At 37.7% G+C, this 19,309-nt stretch overlaps 1 protein-coding gene across 1 annotated transcript in view; it reads right to left on the bottom strand.

Annotated features, from left to right (window-relative positions):
* Nucleotides 1–1,122: 1,122 nt before the first annotated feature.
* tinc (tincar) overlaps nucleotides 1,123–19,309 on the bottom strand; it is a 203,633-nt gene continuing 185,446 nt past the window's right edge. The window contains exons 9-10 of the mRNA XM_068229790.1: nucleotides 2,005–2,403; nucleotides 1,123–1,947 (exon numbers count right to left, since the gene is read on the bottom strand). Coding sequence (XP_068085891.1) covers nucleotides 1,123–1,947; nucleotides 2,005–2,403 — 1,224 coding nt within the window. The remainder of the gene's footprint in view (nucleotides 1,948–2,004; nucleotides 2,404–19,309) is intronic.

The following is a 19,309-nucleotide window of genomic DNA, read 5'->3' as shown; positions in this document are numbered from 1 at the left end:
AAAGTGATTCACCGGGATGTACCCATCCTGGGGAACCACCAACCCCAGTGCCAAGTTGGTGTTGTGTGTTTAGAGTTGCTGCAACCGGGTGAAACCATCAATGCTGAACGGTACCAACGACAGTTACTCAATTTGAAATGTCCACTGACTGACAAACGCCTGCAATACACGATAAGGTTATCCTTCTCCAGATGGCATAGCGACAAACATGTGAAGGATATGTTTGCTGTCCTATTTCCTTGATGTTGCTCCATCAGATTACCATTTGTTTTGGTCACTACAACATAGCCTTTCTGATCAGTACTTCCATTATTTTGCAGATATCAAAAAATAGCTTGATGACTGGATCACCTCAAAATAACCTACATTTTTCTATTGTGGGATCCATTTGTTACTCAAATGGTCGGAAAAGTTTGTAGCTTTGAAAGGACACTACTTTCAATAATATATCATGTACTGTTCTTTTGCAGTAACAACAAACTCGTGTGGCAAACAATAGTGAGAATTAATTCAAGCATCCTTTATTATTACACTTTACAGGCAGTCGACAGTGGAGAACAGTGTCTAAAAAGGAGATTTACTTCATGTAAAAAATTGCATCAAAACATCCTCTAACATTTTTTTCATGAAATAATTTAAAGAACTATAAATAATTCTATATAAAAAATATAAAAAACAAGGAGATGACACATTACTGGGCTTTTAAGAAGCATTGTTTCTCCTCTAATACTTTTTCAGTCATTTGTTTCCCATTTTTAAAAGCTCTGTGGTTTGGGACTTGCAATATTCTGTGAATATCACAAACCAATAAAAGAGAAGCCACTTAATAACCAGTCTTGAGTAACACAGCATATCTAACGTCCATGTTTCATATCCACACTAATAGACAGATATAACACTAAATTATCCTCAGATAATATAGGTAATCCATCCAAGCTTTGGCTTTCCAAACTTAAAAATCGCCTTAAACAATATTTCGCTTTTTTCAGAATCCAACATTTACTGTAGTGAATGCTTCCTTTTATAAATTTTTATACCTTTGGTATTAATAACATAATATATATACATCGACTTAATTTAAGAAACAACATGTCTGTAACGGTCACAATTTTTTCTATCGTCTCATGTGTTGTGTGGCAGATACTGGTCAGAATCACCACTGGATGCCATCGAAAAATTGGCCGAATCCCTCTCCTGCTTGTGGAGATGTTGCTGTGGGTTGTACTTGACTGTCGGCGTGATGTGGGGGAAAGTGTGATGGCCCGTGAGGTTGCTACCCTGGACCATATCATTTCCAGTGGTTGAGCTTGCCGGCATCGTACCATACGTTCCGACGGGTGCAAGCACTACTTGCGGAGGACGGCCGTTCAACATTCCGCCTTGATGATGATAAGGTGGGAAACGTTTGACGAACGGATTAGGTCCGGCAAAGAGTCTCACTCCATTGTGGTGTGTGGGTATGGTCGTGTGCGGCCTCTGGAAAGAGTTACAGCTTGTGGATGCAGCTGAGTTGTTTCCAGGATGCACTGCACCAACGCTTGAAACCATACCAGATGAGCTGCTGGGAAGAGGCATGGTAGAACAGTGAGGGTATACAGCAGTGACGGGTATTGGTTGAGTGGGATAATGTGGCAGGGTAGAGGACGACGATGGGAATGCCTCTCCCACTGTCGGTCGAGAACCGTCATCGGTGAAAGACGTCATGCGCATGTTTGTAGAACGTCCAAAAGGTTCGTCTTTCATCACAAGTTGAGGATTTCCATCAGTAGTCTTTGGCCTCGACTGTTTTCTACGTATTACAACGGTGCTTTCGGTTGCACTTTCCAGCAACACCGCTGGGCACCCATTGGGTGGGGGCATTTCTTTTGTGCTAGTAGATGATGATGGTGCTGCTGCTGTTGCAGCTACACTGTTAGAGGATGGTTTATTCACAGGACCATTGTACTGCTTAATAAGAACACTACCAAAAGAATAAATTGGCTGTCCATTGCTGTTTGTACCAACTACACAGCTACTTTGTGCTCCATAGGAATTCTTCAGAGGGTTTATAACAGCAGGGGATGTAGAAGTGGGTGGCATCACATTTCTCTGGAGGGAAAAGCTACGCCAAGGTGGTTGGACACGAGGCTGTTCCAATGAAGTGGTGAGATCGTCGACGCTGGTGGATTTCCGACCAGCGTTGGTTGGATCCTGCTCGCTTACTGACTGCAACTGGTTGTTATGGTTTTCTGAACTTGAATTGGAGTGGACTCCACTCGATGTCTCGCTGTGGTTTCCACACGGAGGTGACCCACCAGATCCAGAGCTCTCCGTACTCACAGAATCAGAACGTGGAGTAAGTTCTTCATGGGGCATTCCTGAATCGGCTCGGCGTAAGCAGCGGGGTGTTACTGAACCCTGGAACTGAAAAGAAAATATCATATGTTAACTGAAATACTTTCTTCTGTTCCATTATTGAACTACAAAAATAACAGTTACTTTGAATATTTTTCCTTCATGGAGAATTATGAACAGATAATTTATGAAACCAGTTTCTGCACATGTATGAATATTTCTTGGTTAACAATTCCTTGTTAGAAAATCCTAAATTTTTTCCTAGAAAGAAATTTATCTGGAATTTATGAGGAAATATTTATTTATCAAGAAATATTTATTTATCAAAACAGAAGTACCTGTAATTTTATTCAACACTTTAGTCTATCTTCCTAGTAGTTTAGATATACCGGGTGTAAAAAAAAAAAGAAAATCCACAATACTCAAAACGTCTAGGGATGATAGAAGGAATAATACAAATATGTCTTAACACATTGAACACGCCTATATTTGTAATGTATATAATTTCCATTTATTTTGGAAAGACCTCCTGTATTTACAGGCTGCCGCTAAGAACAAGGTAAAACATATCAATTTTCTGTAAATATCTATTAATTAAAGAAAATTCAAAATTAGATGTAGAGGTGGTGCCTCAGGATCTTGATGGAGCCTCAGAGGACGAGGGTTGCTATTTCGCGGATGAGCTTCATTGGGAGTTGGAAGCGCTTCCATGTGGTGACGAAGTGACGAGGTATGGTACCGTGAGCTCTAACCATTATCCCTATTATTTCAATTTCCTGAAGGTGGTATTTAGATTTGTAATAAGGGATAGTGGGTTTGTATTTGTTAATCTTATCGAGATTAACCTCCTCTGGCTGACCGCTATGGTGCTCGAACCTTACAGTCGGATCTAATATGAATCCTTGAGAACTGTTGTCTTTAAAGGCTATGATGTCAACAATTCTCTGCGAACTACCATTTATGGCCAGTCCGTGTACCTCCTCATGTACAATGAACCCCTCCTTTCTCAGTTCTTCGGCAATGAAGGATCTGATCTGGTAGTGTCGCGTGTTTCTTAGGAGCTCCCCGCGTGTGCAGAATCCCAGGACATGACCAAGAGTTTCTTTCTCTCCGTGGCAATGCCGACAGAGGTTGTAGTCCAGGGATCTGCCTGGCACCGAGCGCACCGCAGAAACATTAGCAGTCATCTTTATAGCCTCTCTCCACTCGTTACAAGACAGTCCGGTATGATCTCGCACCCATATTTTGAGGCTTTACAACTCTGTCAATTTTTGAGCTAAATGAATAATTCTTTTTATATCCTAAACTATAATTATCTGTCTTAGCATTAAACTCATTTAGTTCTTTTATTTTTGACATTGAAATATGAAAGGAAGCTGATACATTTATTTTTTATATTTTTTAGTTTTCATTTATTTCAAATTCTGCAAGTACTTCATATTGACAAATTTCATATTAGCATCTAAAACTGTCACATTAGTATTAATATATTATCTAAAAGAAAAAAAAAGTGATTGGTTAAGTCCCAGTTAAGAAAATTTTGACTTTGTGAAATAAAGTTCAAATTATTTGGGTAAACAGAGATGTGTACTGCTATTATCATCATAACTGGGTACATATCTTTACCTGACAGAAGGTAGATATCATTGCAGTTATGCAGTTTGGATTCTGAATTCCAGGTTTTCAGGGTTTTATCATGATATTGCTCAGACTGGATTGGAATACAATTACTGAAAAGGAGTGGTGGAAGGAGAGGCAACAGTGGAGAAGTGCCATCAACACCCCGGGCTGGCAGGAGCTGGACAAGGGGAAATGAAAATGATGAGGATTGCTCACAGAACGAAGACATTGCATTCGGGAGATAGTGGGTTTGAACCCCTGAAGATGGTTTTCTGTGGTTTACCATTTTAACACCAGGCAAATGCTGGGGCTGTACCTTATTTAAGACCACGGCCACTTCCTTCCTATTCCTAGGCCTTTCCTATTTCATTTTCGCCATAAGACCCGTCCATGTTGGTGCGACATAAAGGAAATTATTTTTAAAAAAAGTTTAATTGTAATCCTTTATAAGATCTGTTTGAAAGTGTGGCCTACTGCTGCATCACAAGCTTTGCACAATGTCCTTGGCAAGACTCCAGGCATTTGCTGTTGGGAGGAAGTAGCTGCACACATCCGAGCAACAGACTTTTCCTCCAGTTCAATTGGAGTCTCATACACCAAGCTCTTCAAGTGCCTGTGCATAAAAAAGTCAAGCTGAGTGAGGTCAGGAGAATGGGCTTCTATTTTAGCAGGAGGCTGGGCTTTTGAATAGTTTTTATGAAGGATTACAGTTAAATTGAAGTGTAATATTTTCATTCTCAAACAAGCCAAATTACCTCAATTATCAATTTCCAAACTATGGGTACTTAAATAAATAAATAAATAAATAAATAAATAAATAAATAAATAAATAAATAAATAAATAAATAAATCCTTGTAAATCCCCTAAGGGCTATGGCCTTCTGGAGTGCAGGGACAATGCTCAGTTTAACTCATCAGGTGAGCTGGTTCTGAGGAACATTCTTATATAGGTTCTTTACTAGTCATTTTCGTGAAAACGTATTACTGCATGTCGGATAGTCTCACCTCTGAGTAGGTGCAATAGTGTCTTTTGAGATCGTCACTTCGCAAAAATGTATTATTACATTCTGGACACTTGTTCATTTTTCCCCAGGGAGGGTTGAGAGTCCTTCTTTGCAAAAACATACCCCTGTATGTAATATGCAATAGAGAATTTCCACATGGGAAGCAGTTCAAGAACTTAAAAGCCATCTTTGCACACACTCTGAGGTGAAGCCATGCAAAAATGAAATGGGTATTTAATTCTCTTCTATAATCCCTTAAAGTTTATAAGTACTGCATTTCTTATCACCTGCTATAGTCTGTATTAGACATAGCAGAGACAAAGAAGTTATTTTCATAGAACTAAAAATCACTGAATTGTTCAAAGAATTCTGCACATATTGCAGCAAGAGGAAGATAGATGGTGTGATATCCAGTTGATACACTGGTTTATTTCAGCGTAACCCAAGACACAGCACTTGCTATTTTACTACCCAAGAATCAATATTCATTCTTCTACATCTTATTATCTAGGTTTGTTCTGTGATACAGACTGTGTCTATATCCTTCTCTAACACTTTCATAAACTTTGCTAGCTGGATTAAGATTACTATATCATCAAGCACAAATTTAAGAGCTTTATATGTCTCCCTTTAAGATGTGGCTGATTATTTTCTGTTCAAATTTCTGTACGTGTTTATTTGCTCCTGTTCTACAGGAATATTAAACAAAATGAGACATAATCTGGCAACTTCACTCTTGCCTCCATAATTGTTTCACCATCATATTCCTCCAAAATTTTTACCATTTGAATTAGAATGATAATAATAACCAAGCATATAGAACATTTTAAATTCGCTTTATGAAGCAAGGCCAAGCACTTGTTGTGCAAATAAGTAGTGAAAGCAGATATTCATCTATATCAAAATGCCATTTAGAAGAAAAAAAGTAATGTGCAGAATAATTTATTTCAAGTTAGAAATGTTGCCAAGCATATCTTATAATCAATGTGTTATGAGAGGTTTGGTGGTTTATTAAAGGATGCCCAGACATCTCTTCCTATACCTTATGCTCAATGCAAGACTGCCATGTTAGTAAAAACAAGAAGGAAAAAAAAAACTTGCAAAAATTGTAATGTAAGTTGGGATATTTTACTTTCTTCATTCAAATAACAACATTTTACACATAATATTAGTGAATATCAAAGCACAGGATTAATATGAACATGAAGAATAAATGGTTGCGACATGAACATGAGAGGCTGGAGGGCAGGAAATTAAAAAAATCAACAAGTTTTTAAAAAAATGCAAGAGGATGTCCACTGATTCTTTTTTCAATCCAAAAGAGAAATTGAAATATTTTTAGTTATTTCATATCTAAAAATCACAGCAGTAGAATCAGCATTTTGGCCATTCCAGTCCTTATCTGCTAACATGGTGAAACTGTGCAGCCACTGCTAAGCAGCGTCTTGGAAAGGCACGTCAGTCGAACTGATGAGCCCAAATGGCATGGCCTGGATGCACATGGTTTGACAAACCATAAAGCTGGTTCTGTTGCTCCATCTTACTGTTGCTCCATATGTTTACAAATATATATATATTTTTTAAATAAAAGACTCACTGGTAGAAAAGTGAAGTCACAAGGTGAAAAAACTTACTTCATTTTTTCTTTTTTAAACTCTTAGGTCCTTCAGTCTACCAAAACTAATTTAAATTAATAAATTTCTAAACTAATAATGTTATTGGCTTTACTTCCCACTAACTACTTTTATGGTTTTTGGAGATGCCGAGGTGCCTGAATTTAGTCTCACAGGAGTTCTTTTATGTGCCAGTAAATCTACCGACGTGAGGTTGATGTATTTGAGCTCCTTCAAATACCAGCGGACTGAGCCAAGATTGAACCTGCCAAGTTTGGGTCAGAAGACCAGCGCCTTAACAGTCTGACCCATTCAGCCCAGCGTAAAATTTATAGTATATAATATATAAAGTTATAACCGATTGGTGCATCTATACCACGGTTTCCAGCATTTTCTGTGATGGACAAGGGTCGATCCTGCGTCAGTCCTATTGTAAATATTTTCTGAGCCAATTTTATTTTGCCCACCATATAAAATGGAAAGAAAGAAAGAAAGAAAGAAAGTATGAACCATCATCATCAGTATCATCCAGACTGATACTGTCCATTGCAACTGATGTTCAAATTTCAGGCAATGTATGTGGGACTCTTGAGATGAAAATTCACGTCCCTGTTGTTCAGACTATGATCATATCAACATACAAAAAATACAAGCTTCTTTTCTTGCAGACTGTTTCAGTGGTCTGTTACAGTCTGCTTGTGAACTCTTTCTTTAGACATTCTATTAACCTGATCTTTGCACTTATTTCTGTATTTTCCTATGTATTTCAATACAAGTTCCATTTTCAGTTCTCTCATACAATATTAAGTACGGTACTTTCTTAGACTTCAGCATCAACTGCTTTCCAGTCCTTCTCGATGAGAAGATACAGTCGTTAATCATTTTTGATCACTCTTTACATGAGAAAAGTACTCTTTTTACCTATTGTCTTCTGTCTCTTGTGCCTCCCCCTTCTCTGTCCCATAGCAGCACACATCGCCAACGTGAGCCATGGCCTGAGGTGGCAGATACTTTTTAAATCAAGATTTTTTTATTATGCCATAAATAATAAATTTATTATTTGTACTCATGATGCAAGTTATCACAGTTTAAAAAAAATGTTCAGTTACTTAAATAACGTGTTAAGTTTAGATACATATTGATGTTTGATGTCCAACCAGACAATCTTTTCATGTCACGTGCAGAATTTATGCTTGTAACTTCCTTATTGTTATGGAACAGATCATATTACTTCAAATTACATTCGGGAGCTGGTGAGTAAAAATCCCACGTCGGCAGCTCTGAAGATGGTTTTCCATGGTTTCTCATTTTCATACCAGGCAAATGCTGGGGCTGTAGCTTAATTAAGGCCATGGCAGCTACCCTCACAATCCTAGCCCTTCCCCATTCTTGTGTCACCAAAAATCTTCGATGTGTTAATGCAACGTTCAACCACTAATACAGTATATTACTTCAATGGCAAGTAACACCTGTTTTACACATTTTGATTTGACAAAAGGTTTTGAAAAATGTATACCTGTATGTGGACATGAGTTTACAATTGTACCTGTGCACCCTTATATTCAACAGTTCAGTGGAACGTTAATTTTTGATATTGTGACAAACCAAAATATATCTCCATTCTTCTCTTTTCTAAGAAAAGCTTACAGGAGTTTTTCTTCCTGCGCATTGAAAAAAAAATCTTAAAATCCTTAGAATATGAAGTAATTGATGGCTTTGCTCATCAAAAAGCATGAAGACAACCTCGTCAACAGTGCAATTACTGTCAAGAGTATTGCAAGTTGACAACAGTAACATTTTAATCGGCACTGGACATAACACATCAAGAATTACCCAGCGCTTTTTTAGCGTGTGAATTTTAACGCATCCTTGTTTTATTCTGTGAATACTTTGTCGTACTGTTATGACTGAAGATGTTCCAATGGGATGAAACATGTTCCATTTTACTAAAATAATGTTACTTTGAAAAGAATAAACAAACAGTGTATTGTAATAGTGGAATTTTATCTGGCAATATCATCGCCACTATGCCAAATTAGCAAAAGTGATGAACTTGAGAGCTTGTAGTTCTGAAGTTTTCGTCTAGATTTTATTAGTTACATAATGTCTACCCTCTAACAAAGTCTCACATTTGCAGCTGGTTTTGTATGGCTAACACATAAAATCAATCATTAAATATAAAAATTGATTTGACATGAAAATCGCAACTTCTTTCAGCTCTCCTAATTTTTTGACAATTTGCATATTTGTTAGTTTGCTAGTCCGCCTCTGTGGTGTAGTGGTTAGCGTGATTAACTGCCACCCCTGGAGGTCCGGGTTCGATTCCCGGCTCTGCCACGAAATTTGAAAAGTGGCATGAGGGCTCGAACGGGGTCCACTTAGCCTCGGGAGGTCAACTGAGAAGAGGTGGGTTCGATTCCCACCTCAGCCATCCTCGAAGTGGTTTTCCGTGGTTTCCCACTTCTCCTCCAGGCAAATGCCGGGATGGTACCTCACTTAAGGCCAGGCCGCTTCCTTCTCTCTTCCTTGCCTGTCCCATCCAATCTTCCCATCCCTCCATAAGGCCCCTGTTCAGCATAGCAGGTGAGGCCGCCTGGGCAAGGTACTGGTCATTCTCCCCAGTTGTATACCCCGACCCAAAGTCTGAAACTCCAGGACACTGCCCTTGAGGCGGTAGAGGTGGGATCCCGCGCTGAGTCCGAGGGAAAAACCGACCCTGGAGGGTAAACAGATTAAGAAGAAGAAGAAGAAGAAGTTAGTTTGCTAGAGGGGGGAATGTATCATAATGTTGATTAGTCATTTCACTGCCTTCCTTTCAATTATTTTCACATATTCCGACAATTTTGTTAGGAGGCAGTGTGTGTGTGTGTCTGGGCTGGCAAAAATGTTATATATGGCCCTGATTCCTCTTATTTTCCTTTAATGAGAGATAATAATAAATCTTGGGATTTTTGTGATATTTCTCTTCCTTCATGTGTATTCTATCATTGCTTTGTCCGAGTCGGCTGAATGGTCAGCGTACTGGCCTTCGGTTCAGAGGATCCCGGGTTCGATTCCCGGCCGGGTCGGGGATTTTAACCTTCATTGGTTAATTCCAATGGCCCGGAGGCTGGGTGTTTGTGCTGTCCCCAACATCCTTGCAACTCACACACCACACACAACACTATCCTCCACCACAATAACATGCAGTTACCTACACATGGCAGCTGCTGCCCACCCTCATTGGAGGGTCTGCTTTACAAGGGCTGCACTCGGCTAGAAATAGCTACACGCAATTGCTTTAATACACTGGTAAGTTATTATTCTCCATGTGTTTGCTATATATGAGTATTTCTTGAAATTGTTTGCAATAAACATTAAAATGCCCTTCAGGAAATATATTTTGTTTAACAATCTGCTGAAGATTACCATATTGTTTTCAGTCTGCATACTAATAGTTAAATTAATAATAATAATAATAATAATTTCGTGTGGCTATTTCTAGCCGAGTGCAGCCCTTGTAAGGCAGACCCTCCGATGAGGGTGGGCGGCATCTGCCATGTATAGGTAACTGCGTGTTATTGTGGTGGAGGATAGTGTTATGTGTGGTGTGAGTTGCAGGGATGTTGGGGACAGCACAAACACCCAGCCCTCGGGCCATTGGAATTAACCAATGAAGGTTAAAATCCCCGACCCGGCCGGGAATCGAACCCGGGACCCTCTGAACCGAAGGCCAGTACGCTGACCATTCAGCCAGCGAGTCGGACATAGTTAAATTTTAAATACTACTAATACTGGGCATTCAGGGTAGACACTCTTATATATCTTCATCATTGGACTCCTATTGTACATGATCTGTACCTCTGATACCATATCTTTGAAAGAACATAATGCTATTCTTTGTATTACAATTTTAGAGAAAGGGCAAGAAGGAAGTCCAATTACAACAATGCACTAAATGGGAATATTATACAGTGGGGAACAAGATTCTATGAGGAAAAAAGCAAGAAAGATAATGGAAAGAAGAGAGATTAGTCAATAAGATCTGTCAGTGGTGGAGATGTAGAGTGATAAACATGAACAGTATCTGTTCCAACCCATACTAAAAAGTCTGGTATAAATGGCATACCACAGATTCAGATATAACATGTCTCCCAGAATAGAAAGTGAAGTTTTTAATGTGTTTTTCGGTCTGTGGTCATTTCACTCTGCCATAGCTCGACATTACTGTCGTCGCCTCAAATTCTCAGCTGTGAGGAAACAATACAGCCTTTAGGGGCTGGGACTTCACAGAAGCAACCAGAAAAAAACAACTGCCAAAGCTATTTACAGCCTTTACTTTTGTTAGAATTCTTACCAAAGCACACTGTGGTGTCCTTGACTGCCAAAAAGAAAAGCCATTACTCCCCCTGCATTGTATGAAAATTGTACAGTATAGTAGTCTTTATCACAAATTTGTGTAGTTTTTGGCTTTGAGTTCACTGCACGTGTAATGATGTCACCAAAAAAAGAAAGCATATATTGTGTTAGTGATAAACTTTGTGTAAAGAATGTTGAGTCAAAAGGGTGGCATCGCAGAAGGAACCATTAGAGGGTGGAAAAAGGAAAAAGAAAATTTTAGCAGCTTTGTATACACAGTTGTAAGTGAAGTGGGGCTGCAAAGAAAAAAAAAATTAGATAACTAGATAAATCCAATTTCAGAACTAGTTATTAACCCTTGAAGCTGACTTCCATGCATGGTATAGATCTCTGAAGGCCGAACTTCATTTCCTTCTAGCTTGTACTGATGTAAAGTTGTCAAGATGAAGCTGAAGATCTCTGTCTTCCTTTTATGTATGAATCAGCTCAAATCAATGTTTCCAGTTTTTTTTTTTCTGTGGAGTTTGAAACAGTCTGATCTCTTTTTTGCTTGAGAGCATATAGACTTTAATTTGCACTGCATTCTAGCTATGTTTACTTTGTAAATTGATGGTATAAATCACCATCTTTCCACTGATATGCATGTGAGGATTCCTATAATTCTATCAATCCCTTATAATTACTCTGCTCACTGTCGCTTTGAGATACAATATTGCTTGGTGCAGAAGCATGGTACAATGCAGTTTGGATGATGAAAGTGAAATGATTAAGTTGGAACAAATCAAACGATAACATCACTGCACCAGACTGAACTGAGCAAAGTGAGAATTGACGCATAACGAATGGGAGTGCATGGTGTGCGCGACCATGTAATGGATGATGAAACATGCCAAAGTACACACCCTCATTCTCATTAACTAACCGTCCCATTAACCTGGGCTAAATTAATCTTTGACTATTGCTTCCAGTTCTTCTGGTCAAAGTTTCTGAGGCAACAATTACCCTAATTTTTACTTTCATTGTGAATCAACCCACGTAAATACAAGAACATCACTTTCATTCCGTATAAATTATGGCAAGTCTCTTCTCTGTTAGCAGATTATAAAGTGTGAATATATATAAATAAAGTTGCAGGGGGTCAGCTGTCTGTAATTTTGTTTACTTTGCCAATTTTTCAGATATGTATCCATTTTAGGTCAACTCAAGAACATATCAGTGGTTTTTATTCCTCGTGTCTGTTTGTTCCAATATCACGACAAAACGGCTGGATAGATCTTGACCAAACTTCATATTTAGAGTATACTTATCCCCGGGAAGGCTTTGATGTGCATATGATTTAAAAATCTCTGAATATACGGGAGGGGGTGGGTATGGGAAAACCAGAATTTTCTTCCATTTTCTCTTATACTATTAATTTTCTGTAAAATCCGTGGACTATATGTAAAATGTCCCTTCATTATAAACAACTTCTGTTATGTATGTACAATATTTCGCTTACTCTCCAAATGATGGAGAAAATTACTATTTTGTGTGGGTCTCACACTCTGCATTGAGTGACCGACAAACCGACAACGAACCTACAGGCTACCATGGGAACGTCTCTGACTGCTTGCCAGCAGGGAAGTAACGTATTGCCATTTTCATCATCGTTCCTGTAAACTCGTGGTAGTTCCTTGGGTAGAGAGCAAGAGAGACGTCAATCAGCCATTCTGTGGGATATTGGTGAAATACCGTTGGAAGTTAACAATCGTCCTCGAATAGCACTAAGGGGCATTGTTAATATTTGAACAGTACTGCGGAGTGTAGCCCATTATTTCAAACTGTAAGGTGTTTTCTGGCATTTGCTATAATTTTTACCATATTTCTGTTTTTCTTCTGTTTTCCGCTTTAATTTCTTGCCTCTGCCTTGCCTCTTTAGGCTTAAGTAATAATACCATAAGTCATCTTCTTACCTGTTTACTTAAGAATCCCTGCTCCTAAATTTCTCTTCTGTTACTGCCTTCTTATATCTGTAACTCATATCATCACAATTTAGTGAGGGACATTTCATTTCCCAATACATCCACTTGGTATTTACATATTTGTCCTATCTGGCTGTCCTCAGATATAATCTATTAATTTCAACTTAACTGTAATACTTTCTTCTTTAATTATTCCATATGGATGCGAGTGATAATCCAGAAACCTGGACACTCTTTCCTTTGAGGAAAAACTGGAAGCTGTTCAAATGTATAACATTTTGGCCTCGGAACATATCGAAATATGGAGGCAATTCTAATGATGGTGCAGACCTTCATTTCAGGATAATTGGTGGCTAAATGGTAAGTCCTATCATAAAACAGATAGCACAATCATGCTTCAATTTGGAGAGATCAACGAGTTTGGTCCTATGACTTATTGTCGTGTCTCGATTGTTGATACGTTAGACAGTGCTGCAGATTTCAATCATAATCAAATTTCTCCAGCTCGATTTTAAAATGTAGAATACCGTAGCGAAGCACGGGTACATTTGCTAGTATATGTATAATCAATGAATGTAACTACATTCTCTTGAATCTTTACTGTAAATGCTTGAAAACAATCTGAGTTAAACAGTTGTAACAGTGAATTTTTAAAGAGACTGCTGAACTTTCTTAGTGTTCACAACTGAATCACCTTCGTCCACTGGTTAATGTGTAACTCAAAAGTTCCGTGTCTCTGAGAGGTTAAAGTTCAAGCTGTAAAATTCCATAATGTACATAGCAACAGTGACTTTAATGGATAGTGTTTGGAATAAGAATCTCATCATGGCTTAAGCAATCTTCAAATAATTCCATGCATGGAGAGGCAAAGTGAATCAAATCATATTCGTTTACTGCATTTTGTGAGTATAAATCTAAAGGTATTAACTAACACAGAACTTTTTAATTGTATAATTTCTTGTGATATATAGTCAATTGCACAATATCAACTTCATATCCATATTGACAATATCAATTGTACAATACAGATATACAGTCAATACAGAACAGTCTAAACATGAGAATTTTAAACTGTAATATAAAACAATGTGTGCATTAACCTGCCAAACAATGCTTATGGACTTTTTATACCAACAACTAATAATGAGGCATACAGTAGATGAAATAACCAATGTGTAATCTGTCTCACTGCACAGGTCACCCCATTTGAAACCAAAGTTAAGCTATAATGTAGGGGTGAAGTATGTCCTCCGATAACTGTGTTATATGAGGTTTCTATTGTAATTGTATCATATAACCACAGCAATTGGCTTTCAGGTGGTGAAATCAAGGACCCTATATAAGTGTATTAGAAAGCAAGCAAGAAATTCATGGACTTTTGCCTGAGTTTACATTCAGGATCTTGTACGCAAGGAAGATAGCTCGATAACCACCCGGCTACCAGCATTGGCTCTATCTCTGATGATATTATCATTTAGATTGTATTAGTTGAATGAAAAATGATGATGAGTGTGTACCAGAAGGATTGGACAGAGTGATAATCGTTCCCCACTGTACCTTAATAAGGGCTGGTTCCAAGGATGTGGTGGTGGTGGTGTGTAAACTTGGCGGCGAACTCCTACGTTGGGAGGATTCCTGTATTGAGGTGGTCCTCTGTACCAGACCTCCCTGCTGAGGGTTCTGCATTTAAACTTGAAGAAAATTAAACAATAATGGATAGTGTAAAAATAAAAATAAATAAACCAAAAAAACAAGAAAAACTAACAAAATGGGAAATAAACAAATAAAAGACAGCTAGATTGGAGATCATACAACTGAAAATAAAATAAAATCTTGTAGCCTTGGCAGATTTTTGGGGTAAGCAAGGGAGCTCAGCAATCTCTGTGAATGCCATGAAATACATACAATCGAACCTCCGTATAATGAAGATCAAAACTACAATTGATGAATACCATATTGGTTCATACTGACTTTGAATAATAAAATAAGTAGAATAATTAATTAGAATGATCAGAATTAGAATAATTAATTAATTAATAAATAAATAGCTGAAGAAGGTCAAATAATGTGAAGCATCTTTTTAAGAATTGAATGATGGAAAATATATAACATTCCATTTAAAGGAATAAATATTTTATCAACGAAGATTGATTCAACAATAAACTCACATTAAGCAATATTTTTCTATGGTCCCAGAAAATTTTCTATCTTAATACTGGCAACTGCTAGTTTTTCAGTGGTCAAGCAATTTCAGGAACAGTTTGTTTTGACAATATGAATCTTGACTCAAGATGGTTCTCGGAAAGCATTAAGCTGGTCCATGCAGATGATAGCAGGCATGGTTAGTGACCCAAGGATGGCGATTTCTATGAATCGTTGGAGGTGTACTTTCAAACAATACGTACAACATGGGGCATATTCGAGCGTGTTAGTAATTCCATGCGACGATGAACACAAGCCTGCAGTATGACAAACATTTTGGCCACCTCTTGTAAGGTAATGAGTAGGGTACATCAGTTATGAAAGCTGGTTCTAGGTTCTAGCCCACGACATGGTCCAATATCTTGGAATATATGCATTTCCGGACCCATGTTTATATATACTTTTTTCCTTCTCTATATGTGAGGAATTCAATCCTGAAATTATGCCATGTATTTTAGAAACATCCTGTATAAGAAATAGATGGAGAGCAGCAATTTACCACATAAGTATGAATGGATAGAGTACACTTAAAAGAAACATGTCCAAAATTTTCGGCTGGAGCCTTTATCAGTGCAGGATAGAATACGAATGCTGGCAATTATTGTTGATCTACAATAGAACTACTGCTAAATAACATAAGGGAAACCCTTGAAAGAAAAATTTAACATAGTATTTATAGACTTCAATAAAACATTTGATCTTATGAGCTGGGAACTTGTGATTCAGAAACTAGAAGAAACCTAGATAGAAATAATATATGGACGCAAATTATAAACTCAGTACTCACATGGAATAAAATAAGAATTTCAGACAATCTCTCACTCTCAGAACCGATATTAAAAAAAAAAAAGGAGTACTACAGGGTCATCCAATGAAGCCCTTTACTTTTCATCCTGGCAGCAAAGGAAATTATGAGAATAGCCCAAAAGGAGGACACATCACACACATATGCTGCAGTGTTCTCCCCAGAAATGTCCATCAGCTGGGTGGCAGGAATTCCCCTCAGGGCATTAACACTAATATCAGACAGGTAAACATTAATCGCAAAATTGAACTATAACAGAAAATTTTGAATTTCTAGTATTCTTACTTCTCGTTCATAATCATGTAACACTGGGGATCATCACTCTATTGCTGTGGAGTGCTATACGGGTTTGTGACATCATGTAGAATCGAGTGATCGCATGTGATTTCACACTAATGCAGTCAGCGCTCATGCACACTATGTGATAGTCAAGCTAAACATTTAAACTCCAATGTAACTCATGCAATTATGCTGACAATAATAAAGATTTAGCATGTAAATAAACAGTTTTACAGTATTTAAATTTAAATTTGGAACACCCAATGACTCAAATGTGTATTAATATTACGGTATGTAATTAGCACATATCTAGGTTATGTTAGCCGGGCAGCCTGTAAAAATGGCAGGGTGGTGCATCCATTCAAAAGGTCCTAGGGAGAACACTGCTCTGATGATATAATGATCGGATCAAATACATAATGAAACTCCAAAACACAATAAGCAACATGGAAGAATGGTGCTCCAAGTACAAGTTCAAAATTAACATTTGAAAGATGGAAATGATGGTGTTTAGACAAGGAGGGAAGGCTCAAGCTTCGGCAGAAATCTTCATCAAGAAAATAACTATCATAAAAGATTTTGAATACTTAGTCTTCATGCTGCGAACAAGTGCTAATTCCTTCACAAAGCATGTGCAAGTGGTACAAGCAGTGCATGTAATTAGCACTGTCAGCTTAGAGACAACAATGGCGCTTTCCTGAACTAAAAGTAACTAGAAATCATATGGAATAGAAATCATTGGCCATACCTCACAGAAAAAAACCTATCAGCACTAGAAAGCATAAAAGCGCTTTACACCTAAAGAGCGATCAGAATATCAAGATCCCGACTCATCTACTTCCTTGCATGAGAATCATTCCTCATTGAAGATCTTAGAACACTTTTGCCTCTTCCCAATGCTAGATCCTCAGAAAACTAACATCAGTCGGATGTGGACAACACCCAATTGTGAGATGAGGCACGTGTTTACAAGATTGGCAGTACATGGTTTTCACCATATTATTTGTACCAACACATCTTACCATGAAGCAACAGAGATGTGTGAATGTAAACTATGGGGATATACGTGTGAACGCTACTACTTACAACTCTGCAGCAAAAGAACAAAATCAATTACAGACTATGTAAAACAAGGTTCAGATGTACAATTTAGTGTATTCTGATTCTCTTTTCATGGCTGCAATAAATGTATTACTATCATGTTCAAACAGCATCTACTTATCAACAATGATTACCACTATTTGTACTGTATTCTCCACTGGCAAAGACTGCAGCTGAAGATTTTGGACCCGTGTACTCAGGTGCTTAAATGGGAAGTTTCTGCCATCCATCTGTTTCTTATACATATTGGGTACAGATTTTGAGTATATAAGTATATGCAGCACTATATAAGTATATACAGCACTACCCTAAAATTCATGGGAAGGACAAAGAAGTGGGAGACCTTAGAGGAAGTCTATGGAAAAGGAGATTGCAGAGGAAGGGAAAACCTGGAAAGAAGTAAAGATGCTGTCAGGCAACAGAATGAAATGGAGGAATTCAGCCTTATACTCAGCAGCAGCGATAATGATATGCCATGTGAAACAAGACAAACTGAAGGGAAACATTGTGTTTAGCAAAGACTTTACTTTGCTTTCCTGGAAATCAACACAACTGACCACAATTGCTCTAAGTGCAAAATTTATTTTTTCCTGCAGTTTGTCCCATAGGAATGAACCTTAAAGGAATATTGTACATATTATTCTAGGCTATGACAGCATACATATAAACAATTGACATGTTAATCAGGTTGACAGGGGAAATGCCGAGAACAACTCAAGTCAAGCAAGCTGAAAACAAGACAGGGTTACATCTGGAATGAAGAGGGGAGGGAAATAAGCCAAGACATTTTGTCAGCAATGACACTCAGCTTACTCAGTCTTACTTTCTAGGGGGTTCGCCTACACAGCAATCTTCCATCTCACACGAAGGCTGCCTCGCTGAGGAGCAAGATAATATACAATGTAGACCTTGAGTTGAGTTACTGAAAAGTATCTGGCAGATCGTCAGTAAATTATTCATTGTTAAAAAAAAAAACAACTGTCCTGGACACTAAATTCTGGATATCACTAGATTTCAGATGGGGTCCAAAGAACAAACCATTATTATTTATAAAATTACTTTAAAGAATTCTATCATAATAATGTATACAATTCTACTATACCAGTGATTTGAGGAACGATACAAAGAATCCTGTCATATATAAGTTTATACTGTAGTGAGAATATTTGAAATACAAACTAAATCTCTACACTGGCTGTAAAACTCTTAGGCCAAGTTTCTTCAATGAATGTTAAGTGTTAACACTACTGTTAAGTACACTCAATACACAATTTAACAAAATGGCCATCTCAAGAATTAGAATTGTTAACATTAACAAATTTTTAATACTTGTGTTAAAGTAACATGGCACCAGCAATGTGTTAAACCTCTTAACAGCTGTTAACATTTCAAAATGGTAGGATCTGAAGAAGGCAAAGGACGAGCCATACTAAGGAAAAGCGACAAAGATGTCTAATAACCAAAGTCATAATGAACAAGTTACTAGAAGAAATTGAAATTAGGTTCGAGTTTCCCACAGACTGAAACTTATCAGCGACTCCAGTGCAGCACTTGCTTAGAGTTCTTCGATGTTATTCTTCAGACTCTTTTCATGTAACTGTAGGTGACTACATTCATGAGTGCAAGAAAAAAGTGTATAGAATTTTGCAAAGAGTTTATGCTGCCATTGCAGCATTGGCAAGGCATTACATTATATTCTTCACAGTAAAAGAATGCCCAAAAAACATTTAAGACTTATATCAGTTATCACAATTTCCCAGTGTTGTAGGAGCCTTAGATTGAACTCTTATAAGAATATATTGAATGCTGTGATATATCCATCTGTTCTTTTATTTTTCAAGCACACTCACATACTTTCAGTTTAAATCTATAATAATGTTTGTCTCATATTCATTGTAATAACGTTTTGTTGCGTCTTATTACACATATATTTAGGTCTTAGTGGTCTTCACTAACTGTAACCTATAATATCAGATGTGTTCACAATTTCAATATACCGCTCCGAGTGCTTTATGTAAAGAAACAAAAGTCACTCACTGGGAAATGCGTTCA

Source organism: Anabrus simplex, chromosome 12 (genome assembly GCF_040414725.1).
Source record: "Anabrus simplex isolate iqAnaSimp1 chromosome 12, ASM4041472v1, whole genome shotgun sequence".
Taxonomy (NCBI): domain Eukaryota; kingdom Metazoa; phylum Arthropoda; class Insecta; order Orthoptera; family Tettigoniidae; genus Anabrus; species Anabrus simplex.
This window is presented reverse-complemented; position numbering and strand designations above follow the sequence as displayed.